We start from the raw sequence: 12,428 nt of genomic DNA, 5'->3' as shown, positions 1-12,428 counted from the left end.
ATGGCTTCGCCCAGGCTCGAACTGGGGACCTTCAGTGTGTTAGACTGACGTGATAACCAACTACACCACGAAACCAATTCTGAACAAAGTGCTCAAAATACACAACTTAATAAAATTTAACAGTAACACCTAAAAAAGAAAATTAGCGGGAAAAGCGAAAATAATTATATTTACAAATGCTTTTTTTTTTTTTTTTTATTTGAAGGAATACAAATGCTTTCTTTGAACCGGTGAAGTTGGGGTTTCTCCTGCGCAGCTTAGTGTCGGAAATTATTAGTTTCGCTTGTTCAATTCCACTGGTGTTGGGATTAATATGTATTTTTACATTGTAGGCCTAAGTAGTTAAGTTATGGGCTTTATTGTTTTGTTGTAATTGTAATTAGTCAAAGCCCATACTCCAATATTTTTACCTTGTATATATTTTTGCTGAGTGGAATAACAACCCTAAGGGGGAATTACCATTCTCTACATGGTATCAGGCTAGAGTAGCCGACAAAATTCACTCCACCTTTTCCCTTCATTTTTTTTATTTTTCCAACGAAAATTGATACTTCTTCTCCATACTATCTTGGATCGGGTGATGGTCCGGGTAATGTCATTTCTACTGTTACATTTCGAGGCAACAATTATGAGGAATGGTCGAGGTCGCAGAAAGTTTGAGTTCATTGACGGCTCTATTACAAAACCAACTGATAAAGAAAGGCTCTTGGATTGGCGTTGTGTTCAAGCTATGTTGGTGCAATGGATCTTGAATACCATTGATCCTTCGGTGAAGCAAACAATTCCTTATTTTGAAGAAGCAGAACCTCTATGGAACTTGCTCAGGGATCGTTTCCGTATTAGCAATCAAAAACCACCAGTGTGGTTGATTATTTTGGTAAATTACAGGTGTTGTGGGATGAATTGGCTTCATATGAGCCCATCCTTGCTTGCTCTTGCGGTGGCTGCACCTGTGGTGGGTGTAAGTGTGATTTTCCTAAACTTCTTCAAAAACGTTTAGACGAAGAACGCTTTCATCAATTTTTGTATGGAATTAATGAGGAACTGGTAAGGTCAAATTTACTGTCTCAATATCCTTTTCCTACTTTGGATCGTGCTTATCAAACTCTTATTCAAGAGGAAAGGCTTCGCAATTCTTCTCGGGTGCCATCTGAACGTGATGATGTCTTGACTTTTGCCGTTCGAACTGATGGGACTCGCTATGGGAATAATAGCTATAATGGTAGAGACAAGTCTGACTTCAAATGCTCCTATTGTGATCGATATGGCCATGATGTTAAGAATTGTTTTTCTAAAAATGGGTACCCCGCGTGGTGGGGGGATAGACCGCGTACACCTAGCAGGGGGTCGGGGCGTGGTCGTGGTAATGTAGCTTCCTCCCAGCAACAGCAACAACACATGGCAGGAGCTTCTGGTAGGGGTAAAGGAGGTGCCGAAGTGAGGGTGGTAGCTACTGGCAGCCTTGGAGCATCATCTAGCAGTGGTGACGCGAATACCACCTCTCTCCCTGGTATGACAGCAGCACAATGGCAGCAATTTCTTGATATGGTTGGTAACGCTAAGGTTATTTCTGATGAGCGTTTGATAGGTGAGTCTCTTGAAACCTCTTGGATAATAGACACAGGGGCCTCAAATCATGTTACCTGTAACCTGAAATTTTTGAGTAATGTGGTGGAAATCACATCTTGTCCTATTGGTCTTCCTGATGGGAAGAAAGCTCACTCAACAAAGCAAGGCCAAGTTCGTCTTGCTCATGGATTAACTTTGCAAAATGTTCTCTATGTCCCCCAGTTAAATTGCAATCTAATTTCAATAACTCAATTGACTGATGATACTAAATGTGTTGTACAATTCACCAATAATTTGTGCGTCATACAGGACCCAAACCGTAGGACGCTGATTGGAGCAGGTGAACGAAGGGACGGACTCTACTACTTTTGTGATGTACCAAAGGTTCGTGCTTTGGTTGTGGGTGATCACTCTACTCCAGAATTGTGGCATCAGCGTTTGGGACATCCTTCTGACAAAGTGGTGCAGTCACTTCCTGTAGTGGGTAAATCTAGTACTGTTTTAGATAAAGCATGTAATGTATGTCATCAGGCAAAACAAACAAGAGACCCCTTTCCTATAAGTGATAGTAAAGCCTCTAGAATTTTTGAGATGATACAATTGTGATCTTTGGGGGCCGTACACCACTCCCTCCTCTTGTGGTGCAAGTTATTTTTTGACTCTTGTGGATGATTTTTCTAGAGCTGTCTGGGTTATTTTGTTAATTGATAAAATGGAAGTATGTAAGATGTTTACTGCCTTTTTTGCTATGATTGAAACTCAGTTTAATGCACAAGTGAAATTTGTTCGAAATGATAATGACACAGAATTTAATTGTATGAAAGATTATTTTGTTGAAAAAGGAATTATTTTTCAAACATCTTGTGTAGGGACATCGCAACAAAATGGTAGGGTGGAGAGAAAACACCGTCATATTTTGAGTGTGGGGAGGGCCTTGCGATTTCAGGGTAATTTGCCTATTGATTTTTGGGGTGAATGTATTTTAGGTGCCGGTTACCTGATTAATAGAACGCCTTCTAGTGTTCTAAATTATAAAACCCCGTATGAGATTTTGTTTGGTGTACCCCCTTCTTATAATGAATTGCGCGTCTTTGGATGCTTGTGCTATGCTCACAACCAAAGAGCTAAGGGAGATAAATTTGCTAGTAGGAGTCGAAAATGTATTTTTGTTGGATATCCTCATGGTAAGAAAGGGTGGAAATTATATGATCTTGAACGCAATGAGTTTTTCGTTTCCCGTGATGTAAAGTTCTATGAGACAGAATTTCCTTATTTTCATGCTCCTAACCAAGATTCTTCTCCTAGTATGGCTAGTGGAGGAAGCGAATTTTAAGGCGACAACAGAGCTGTTTTCTAGAAAAGGTGATGGCAAGACTTTGGACAGTTTCATACCTAAGTCTGAAAGTGATTTTTTAGAATATGCTGAACTGATTTCTCATAAGCTTCGTCCGTATGAGGTGTGCTCTTCTCATATCCATTTTTTACTTGTATTGTTTAGCTATTCACTCATATCTTCCTATTTCATCAATTATGATGGATCACTAACTTAAAATTGACCTCTTTCTCAATGCAGAAAAGTTACCACTATGTTGGGTTACTAAAAGCAGTAATGAGGCTGTCAACAGCCTCTTTAAAGGCTGCAAATGCAAAGGAAGTTGCCGCCTCAGTTACAGCAATTGCAAATGAAAAATTGAAGGCAGAGAAAGATGCCAATGCCGGTAAAAAGAAAACAGGTATTGTTCTATATAAAAGCCGTGCATTCGTGGCCTATGTTGCCCAGAATGGTTTAAACTTTAGACGAGGAAGCAAGAACTGAACTTGCCAAGTATGCTGAACTTGCCAAGTATGGTTTAGATGAGGAAGCTAGCAATTAAACTTGTGAATTTTTTGGTGTTGGTCTAAGGTTTTTTTCATCCTTGGCCTTGACTAGACCTGGCAATCCTGATCCAGACCCGATGACCCGACCCGAATGACCCAACCCATGACCCGAAAATGACCCAAAAAATTGACCTGAAACCCGAAATTGACCCGACCCAACCCGAAAATGGAGTTGACCCGATTCTGACCCGACACCCGAAGTTGACCCGACCCGAATTGTTTGACCCGAACAGACCCGATACCCGAAATTGACCCGAACGAACCCGATACCCGAAATGTCTTGAATTAAAATTACCTTACAATTGAACTTAAAATGTCTTGTACCAACATAACTTAAATTGTTCATGTTTAATCGTAGATAAGCTCATAAACTGAATTGGTAGTGTTCTTATAACAATAACAAAATATATACAGCTTATAAAATTATTGATTTGAGCTTGATTCACAAATGAAACAACCTGAACATGACCCGAACAGATTTAACTTGACCTGAATATGATCCGAACATACTTGACCCGAAATTGACCTACCCGAACATACCCGACCCAAAATTATCCTGACCCAAACTGGACCCGATTCCTGACCCGAAGTTGACCCAAAACCCGAAATGACCCGACTCATATCCGACCCGAATGTTAGCTGACCCGAAATGACCCGAGCCGAAAGTAATCCGACCCAAACTCGACCCGAATGACCCATTTGCCAGGTCTAGCCTTGACCTTCTCTTATGCTTATTTGTTGGTGAATCTCTCATAATCTACATCATTTTCACTTTAAATTCGTCAATTTTGTGTTGCTTATTCCTTAGTTTAGATTAGATTTATGTACAGAAATTTTTTAGCCTACGTTTGCATCACTAAGAGGCAAAGATTAACTACCAGAATTAGATCTTGATGGGTTGCTTCTGAAGTGCAAGATGCTCTTTGTGCAGTACTGCAGTCACCTTCAGTTCTCCACGCCCATCATTTTCCATTAATGTATCTGTTGCTTATGTCCATTAATGTATCTGTTGCTCATTTTCAGTTCATTATCTTGCGTTCCATTTGTTGTTACATGAGATTTATACTTTTTATCGGTAATCTTCTATGTTTATTTTACTAAGTTAAGGTCTATTTTATACCCGTTAATTTTCTTAAAGCAAACAACCTTTTGTTTATGTCTTGCAGGCTTAAAGAAAAAGCAGCTTCTTGTTGATAAGCCTGATGATGATTTGGCTGTTGCTGGCTACGATGATAATGATGATTATGATTTCATGTGAGCACATAATGATTCATATATTCAAGCATTCAAGCTGAATCCTTTGATTGTTCGAGATTGTGAAAAAAATTTCAAGTCTCTTCTCCACACCAACTTTGGTATACACTATTCGGTATATAGTTATGTAACTTACGTTATGTCTGGATTGGAGATGAAGACCGAAGAGATATCCTCAAGGATAGCGTCACATTGCCCAGTTGAATTCAGCTGGTGCTCCTCGTTTGGAACTGAATTTTTGTATGCTAGCATAATTATTCTGTAACGATTAGTTTATACATCGATTTTGTGCAAACCTGTATTTGATTGGTTCACACAAGTTGATTGCTACTTATAAATTATACGGAGTAATAACCAAGATCTCTGTCATTTCTACGCATATTGTTACTCATACAAACATCTAAACATTCCGCTTTTCTTTTCCAATGCATATACTACCTCCGTTTTGAATTATTTGCAACGTTTAGACATTTTTCCTCTCTACTTTATGTCAAATCGTTGCAAATAATATGAAACGGAGGTAGTACTTAATTTCAATTTTACACGACTTAATACATAGTCCAACTTAAAATGTGGAATAAGCATGGATTGAGCTCCTCCCAGGTTGACATTCTTGGGCAGTAAGAAAGACATATTTGTGGCGATAATGACAACAAACAGTAGTAATTACGTTTAAACCACAATAATTAAAATATAATTAATGTTGCATTCAATTAAAATTATCCACTTCCTTTTCGTTTGTCGCAAGTAAGTTTGTTCAATTGTTTGTGTGGTTTAAATTTTTTTAAATTTATTTTTCTTCTTGGACTTCAGTTAAGGGCTTCCTGACGTTTGCTGTGATGTGTGGTAGAAACTACACAACTCCGTCCAAAATTAATTGTCGTATTATCTTTTTTTTTTTGACATCATTTTTGTACCTGTGTCTTCGTATTTTATATTTTAAAATTAAAACTTTTAAGGATTATGTTGTACATATAAAATAATTCAAATATTTTTGTTATTGCATTACTTTGATTAAATATACTCCATCTGTCTTAATATGATAATTTCATATGAAATCAATCACATAAAATAAGAAAAGGAGAATATTTGGAATATAACAATAAAGTACGGAGTAAAACAATTTACAAATAGTTTTGCCTTATTTAAAATTATTAATTTTTTTTAGGAAAACATTAGCCATAATTGCATAAATAAGGAAGTAATTTACTTATTTAGAGTTATGTCATCAATTCACAATCAATTAATTTAACCAAATACTGTATAATTTAATATGTATAAAACATAAAATAAAAGCTAAGTTAAAAGTGGAATACATCCAATATGGTTAGATTTTTTTTAACACGCCGAAAATAGTATGTGGGACTAAGAAATTAAAATGGAGTGATTATTTGTCGTGTACTATTTTGATAGTTAATAACTCAATATTGCTTTTACTATTAAATTAAAAAAATTAAAGTAATTTTAAAGTTTTTTATATCTCATAAATAATACCCTAAAGTTGTATATAATACAATTCACAGGTAGTATGTACTCCAAAGAAGATAGTACGTTATTGTGGTGGTATGAAGATAAACATAATTATTAATTCCGGATAGATATATTTGAGTTTGTTTGGGCAGAAAGAAACCACCGGCATTATTCACACTCCTATATAAAACCTTTAAATCAATTAAAACCTGACTTTATGTTTGTTCGTATCGACTTTGAAAAAGTCAGACGACAATTCTTCTCCATCTTTCTCTTTCTCTGTGACTTTACGCGAAGGCTTGTTCAGCACGCCTCTGTTTTACATTCCTCCAAACTTAAAGGTAACCTTTTTCACCTCAACCTTAATTTCATTACTCAAGCTTCATTTTTCTGGTAATTTTCTAGTAAGTTTTATCTTAAATTAATTACTTTCATGATAGTTTTGATTATGATTATATGTAATTAAATTGTTTGATAGTGTCATAGTGACTGTTTTTTGAGGTGATTGTTTTTGGAAGGATTTTAGAGGTGATTGAAATTTGAATTTATTATTGGTTAATTATGATTTGAATGATCTTTTCGTTCATTGTGAATTTGTGAAGTGATTATTTTGCTTAATTTGAGCTTATTATGGATTATTGTGAAAATTTTGTATTTAATATTTAATACTGCTTAGCTTCTAATTACGGAGACTGAGGATTAAAATTTACTTCGTATTTAATTACAGTAGAATATTTTATGGGTTTTTTGAGCAATTTGATGGATAAATTATTACGGAGTAATTTTTTATACTCGAGTGTTCCCTTCCAATCTTCCATCAATTCCATGTGTACGGCATACCAATTACCCATGTACCACAGTGTGTAGGTGTTAATGTACCCAAGAATATTTTTTTATGGAGCTTTTCCTTATTTGGCGGTCCAAACTCCAATTAATGAAATAAATATTATAATCCGATACTTTGGGGCCCCTAAATCCTAAATATTTATTTATTTACCTCAATATATATATATATATTTTAATTAAATTTGCTTTGAAAATTCATTTGCTAATATGGTACAGATATACTGTGTTGATTATTTGATCCTTATTTTTCTGGGTGAAATTATATGTTGTACCTTGTACTCCGTACTAGTTAGAGCATGTGCCCCTTAGAATGTGAGAGAGTGTAATCTTAAAGCTTTTTTTTTTTTTTTTTTTTTTTTAAGGAAAGTGTGATTTTGTACAACTAAGAACAGGAAGTAGGATAGCAGTTGTGCTTTAAAAAAAATAAAAGAAAGAAAACAAAGTAGGATAGAAGTAGAGGTGATCAACATCGGCCTGGCTTGATCGGGTCTTTCTTTTTTTTTTTTTTTTCTTTTTTTTTTTTATCACCCCTAAATAGCAGTTGTACATTTTTATTTTGATGTCACTGACGTAACGTAGGCGCCACATTCAATAGAGTAATATATCTATATGCTTGTACCTTCTTGTTAATTTTATTTCTTAGATGGTTCAATTACTGGTTTAATACGGATTGTATTGTTTTTTATGCTCCGTAACTAACAACTTGGATGATGCGACGTCATTACTGTGAAGGCTTTGATATGAATTTTAAAGTCTAATTTAGTTTGGTATGAATTTTTATGTTTTATATATTGTATGGTCTAAATGTATTGTAATTGTCATCTTTATAATTTTGTCCAAGTAGTTCTGCTTTAGTCTAGAATGAACTATTTTGATTGTAATGAGATTTTGAAAATCAATACTCCATAATACGAAATATAAGTGATAAGAACAAAGCGAAGATAACAAAACTCTACTACAAAGTGTTTTAAATGTTAAGGTGCAAAAATCTACACATAACACTAAATAAAAAGAGAACCCCATATTTTTTATTGTATTTTATTTGGGTGGTGTTGGTTGTTGCTCTTGTTTGCCTCATCTAGAATTTTTTGGGGATAGTGTAGCTCAATTATTACGAATTGTTATTTTTAACTTATTTATTTTTTGTTGCAAAGAGTCATACAATTGAATGACTATCTACAAGTGGGGACTGAGCATAGTCATTTTTGTAAAAGTGATTTTCATTCACTAGAACTTTAGCTTTGCATGCTTTTCCTGGGCCAGAATTCCACTGACAGTATTCACATTCATTTTATAATCTCTGATAAAATCTGTGTCTTTTACTGTGCTGTACACTTTAGTTGTGCTTCTATAAAAATCTTTAATTATGAAAACATCTCTAAATTGTAACAGATATTGAAGAGAGGAACATACTGCAAACATGGAGACATGGTTTTTGATCATTGTAACAGCTTGCATTGCAGCTCTGCTTAAGGCTTTGGTTTCCTTGGTGGTGTCTAAATCTAAACCAAATATTCCTCCGGGACCTCGTGGTTTTCCCATCATTAGTCGTATCCAATGGCTAGGGAAATCATCCACAGATATGGAAGCAGCCCTCAGGAGACTTTGCTCCAAATTTGGGCCAATTGTCTCCCTGCCTATTGGTCGATATCCTGTCATCTTTATTTCCAGCCGTACTTTGGCTCACCAGGCCTTGGTTCATGATGGGGCTGTGTTTGCTGATCGTCCTAAGCCTCTGCCTACTAGTGAGATTATTACCAGTAACCAGCATAATGTCAGTTCAGCTAGTTATGGTCCGAATTGGAGACTATTCAGGAGAAATCTTACTGCTCAGATCCTTCATCCTTCCAAGGCTAAAGAATTTGGTCATGCCAGGAGTTGGACTCTTGAAATCCTGCTTAATAGTCTCAGGGCTTCCAGTGGCCAAGATCATGCTGATGCTGTCAATGTGATGGATCATTTTCGCTTTGCCATGTTCTGCCTGCTTGTGTTCATGTGTTTTGGGGATAAGTTGGATGAATCCCAGATCAAAGAGATTGAAGAAATTCAGTACCGGTTACTGACATCCTTCAATCGCTTTGCAGTACTTAATTTATGGCCTTCAGTGACTCGGATTTTGCTCCGCAGTCGTTGGAATGAGCTTATCAACATGAGGAACAAACAGGAGGAGATTTTATTTCCTAAAATTAGAGCAAGGAAACGTCTGTTAGAAGAGGCAAAAATCCCTGATGATCAGAGCAAAAGATTGGTCACTTGTTACGTGGATAGCTTGTTGAAACTGGAAGTCCCAGAGGGGGACAGCAAGAGAAAGCTGACTGAGGAGCAACTGGTGAGCTTTTGTTCTGAGTTCCTTAATGCCGGAACTGATACTACCTCAACAGCCTTGCAGTGGATTATGGCCAATCTTGTCAAATACCCGAAAATTCAGACTAAGCTTTTTGAGGAAATCAAAGGAGTTGTTGGAGAAGAAGCTGCAGAAATTGGAGAAGATGAACTGTCAAAGATGCCTTATCTTAAGGCTATAGTGTTAGAGGGACTGCGAAGGCATCCACCAGGTCACTTTGTTCTTCCACACACTGTAACCCAAGATGCAGAGTTGGGCGGATACACAGTACCTAAAAACGCAGTCATAAATTTTATGGTTGCTGATATTAATTTGGATCCTGAGGTCTGGGAGGATCCGATGCAATTCAAGCCTGAGAGATTCCTGACAGCAGAAGGGAGCTGCGAAGAATTTGATATTACAGGAAGTCGTGAAATAAAGATGATGCCTTTTGGTGCAGGCAGGCGGATTTGCCCAGGACTCGGCTTGGCTATGCTTCATCTGGAGTATTATGTGGCCAATTTAGTTTGGAACTTTGAATGGAATGCTGTGGACGGTGATGAGGTGGATTTATCTGAGAAGCAAGAGTTTACTACTGTGATGAAGCATCCACTCCAAGTCCATTTGTCTCCGAGGAAAAAGTAAATAAGCAGCCCTTCCTTTTATTTTTGATCTTGCTTGAACCCCATTTATTACCTATAATTTATATATTGCAGTTTGCAACTTTGCAGTTTTGCAGCATTGTAATTTTTCTTTATCTCAGCTGTCTTTGTATTCGAATATTGACATGTCTATGGAATATAAATAAATCATATTAATCTCTCAGATCATAGAACTTGCTGCTGCATCATTTTTCAGAAGAGATTGTCCGCAACTGTCAGTCTTAGATAATACTTCAATTATTACATACTTTCCTTCTTACCAGTGTTGAAGTTGTTTTGTTTAATCTATCTGTTTACCTTCTCTAGTCCTTTTTTAACCTACACGCCTGTTGCAATGAAAAAACGAAGGGAGTACATTTACAGCAACTTTATATATGTCAACCAAGTAGGTTCAGGTTGAACTAGTATAATACCATGTTGCTCTGAATCATAAATTCTAGATCAATGTAAACAAAGGGCTGCATTAATTTATTTTCTTGGAGAAATATGAGCATGAAGTGGATTCTTCATTACAATGGTAAACTCTTGCTTCTCAGATAAATCCACTTCATTTCCATCTACAACAGTCCATTCAAATTTCCATATCAGATTAGCTACAAAGTACTCCAAATGAAGCAGGGCTAATCCGAGGCCAGGACAAATCCTTCTTCCTGCACCAAAGGGCATCATCTTTATTTCGCGGCTTCCAAACCCTGTAATATAAAACTCTTCATGATCTATATCGCGGTCCATGACCATCCCCATGAATCTCTCAGGCTTAAACTGTAAGGGATCATCCCACACCTCAGAATCCTTACCTATCTCAGCAACAGCAAAGTTTAAGGATGCATTTTTGGGTATAGTGTAACCACCCACTTGTGTCACCCCATGAGGCAAGACAAAGTGACCTGGGGGATGCCGTCTTAGTCCCTCTAATACTACAGCCTTGAGATAAGGCATCTTCGAAAGTGCAACTTCCGGAACTTCCTCTGCTTCTTCTCCTATGACTCCTCTGATTTCTTCAAAGAGCTTAGCTTGGATGTTTGGATGCCTTACAAGGTTTGCCATTATCCATTCCAAAGTCGTTGAGGTTGTATCAGTTCCTGCATTAAGGAATTCAAAACAAAGAGACACTAATTCTTCTTCTGTCAGCCTTCTTGTTCCTGCTGTAGAGTTCTCATTACTAGATGGGATTTCTAGTTTCAGCAAAGTATCCACATAACAAGTACTTAGTGTTGTACTTTGGCTTTTATCATCTGCTGTTTCGGCACTCTGATGCTGTTCCTGATGCTGTTCCTGCTGCTGCTGCCGGGCTCTGATGTAAGGGATAAGCACCTGTTCCTGTTTATACTTCAAGTTAAAGAACTCATTCCAGCGTTTTCGAAACAATATCCTTGTCAACCAAGCTTGCCTTAAATTAAGTACTCGAAAGCGAGAAAGCAAGGAAGTCAGTAGCTCCTGAAGTACAGCTTCAATCTCTTTGATCTGAGATTCTTCCATCTTATCCCCAAAACACATGACTACAAGTAAATGAAACATAGAAAACCGAAAGTGATCCATCACTTTCACCACACCTGAATCTGAGCCTGAGCTTGAGTCTGAGCCAGCACTAACCCTGAGACGATCAAGGAGGATGTCAAGGACCCACTTGCGAGCCAAACAAAAGTCCTTGACTCTTGAAGGGTGGAGGATATGAGTTGTGAGGTTGCGACGAAGGATGCGCCACAAAGGCCCATAACCTGCTAAGGTGATGGTGTGCTGGTTGCTGCTAAGTATCTTAGGAATAAGAAGTGGCTCAGGTCGATCAGCAAATAAGGCCCCCTTCTGAACTAGAGCTTGGTAGGCCAAAGCGCGATTGAATATGAATATCACAAGGCGTGCAGGATTTGATGAGAGTGTTACTATTGGACCGAACTTTGAGGTAAGTGTTCTAAGGGCTGTTTGTGATTCTGCAAATGATCTTCTTAGCCATATAATCATGGTAATAATTGGCACATATTGGGGTCCTGGAGGCCATTTTTTCGATTTCAGTTTCGGGTTTAAGGATAGGTAAGTGATTATTAAGGCTGTAATGCATGTTGTTACAGCAATCACAAACCATAGCTCCATGTTGTTCTCTAGTTTAGCTTTCTTGCATATTTGTTATGAAGCATCTTGTTCAAGGGTATATTTCTGATTTAGCAATTTTTTTTTAAAAAGAAAAAAAAAATTCTATGTTTGTGTGCTGATATTAGAGGAAAGTCATTGATGAAAAGTAAACCTTTCATATATTTGATTGAGTGGCTCTCCTTTCATTATATTCCTATCACCTAATTTAATTGCATCTAGCTTTTTGATATGCTTACTTTTTTTAAATTGATTTGGACAATGCTACATGGGTTTATTTGTTTTTTTTTAAAAAAAATTACGCATTCAATTTCATTAAACAACATTGATCACAATAGTAG

At 36.9% G+C, this 12,428-nt stretch overlaps 3 protein-coding genes and 1 non-coding gene across 6 annotated transcripts; 2 read left to right on the top strand and 2 right to left on the bottom strand.

Annotated features, from left to right (window-relative positions):
- LOC110681914 lies at nt 1-5,059 on the top strand. Its single transcript, XM_021858073.1, has 4 exons — nt 1-2,053; nt 2,875-3,026; nt 3,143-3,302; nt 4,614-5,059. Exons 1-4 carry the CDS (start codon nt 1,399-1,401, stop codon nt 4,703-4,705), a joined length of 1,059 nt encoding a protein of 352 aa, XP_021713765.1. The 5' UTR covers nt 1-1,398; the 3' UTR covers nt 4,706-5,059.
- On the bottom strand, nt 2-75 carry TRNAV-AAC. The gene has a single exon. It is a non-coding gene; the product is annotated as a tRNA-Val (tRNA).
- A 1,292-nt stretch (nt 5,060-6,351) lies between the features above and the next one.
- On the top strand, nt 6,352-10,165 carry LOC110681913 (cytochrome P450 89A2-like). Of its 3 annotated transcripts, none has more exons than XM_021858070.1 (2): nt 6,352-6,512; nt 8,410-10,165. In XM_021858070.1, exon 2 carries the CDS (start codon nt 8,438-8,440, stop codon nt 9,983-9,985), a length of 1,548 nt encoding a protein of 515 aa, XP_021713762.1. In that variant the 5' UTR covers nt 6,352-6,512; nt 8,410-8,437; the 3' UTR covers nt 9,986-10,165. The 3 variants fall into 3 exon arrangements, with proteins under 3 accessions (XP_021713762.1, XP_021713763.1, XP_021713764.1); XM_021858071.1 differs by having other exon boundaries at nt 6,508-6,564; XM_021858072.1 differs by lacking the exon at nt 6,352-6,512 and adding an exon at nt 6,551-6,575.
- Nucleotides 10,166-10,447: 282 nt separating this feature from the next.
- Nucleotides 10,448-12,244, bottom strand: LOC110681912 (cytochrome P450 89A2-like). Its single transcript, XM_021858069.1, has one exon. The coding sequence runs from the start codon at nt 12,088-12,090 to the stop codon at nt 10,471-10,473; it is 1,620 nt and encodes a 539-aa protein (XP_021713761.1). The 5' UTR covers nt 12,091-12,244; the 3' UTR covers nt 10,448-10,470.
- Between the last annotated feature and the right edge of the window lie 184 nt (nt 12,245-12,428).

The sequence above is a fragment of the Chenopodium quinoa genome, unplaced genomic scaffold, assembly GCF_001683475.1.
Source record: "Chenopodium quinoa cultivar QQ74 unplaced genomic scaffold, ASM168347v1, whole genome shotgun sequence".
Taxonomy (NCBI): domain Eukaryota; kingdom Viridiplantae; phylum Streptophyta; class Magnoliopsida; order Caryophyllales; family Amaranthaceae; genus Chenopodium; species Chenopodium quinoa.
Note: the sequence above shows the minus strand (reverse complement) of the source record. Positions and strands in the feature narration are given on the sequence as shown.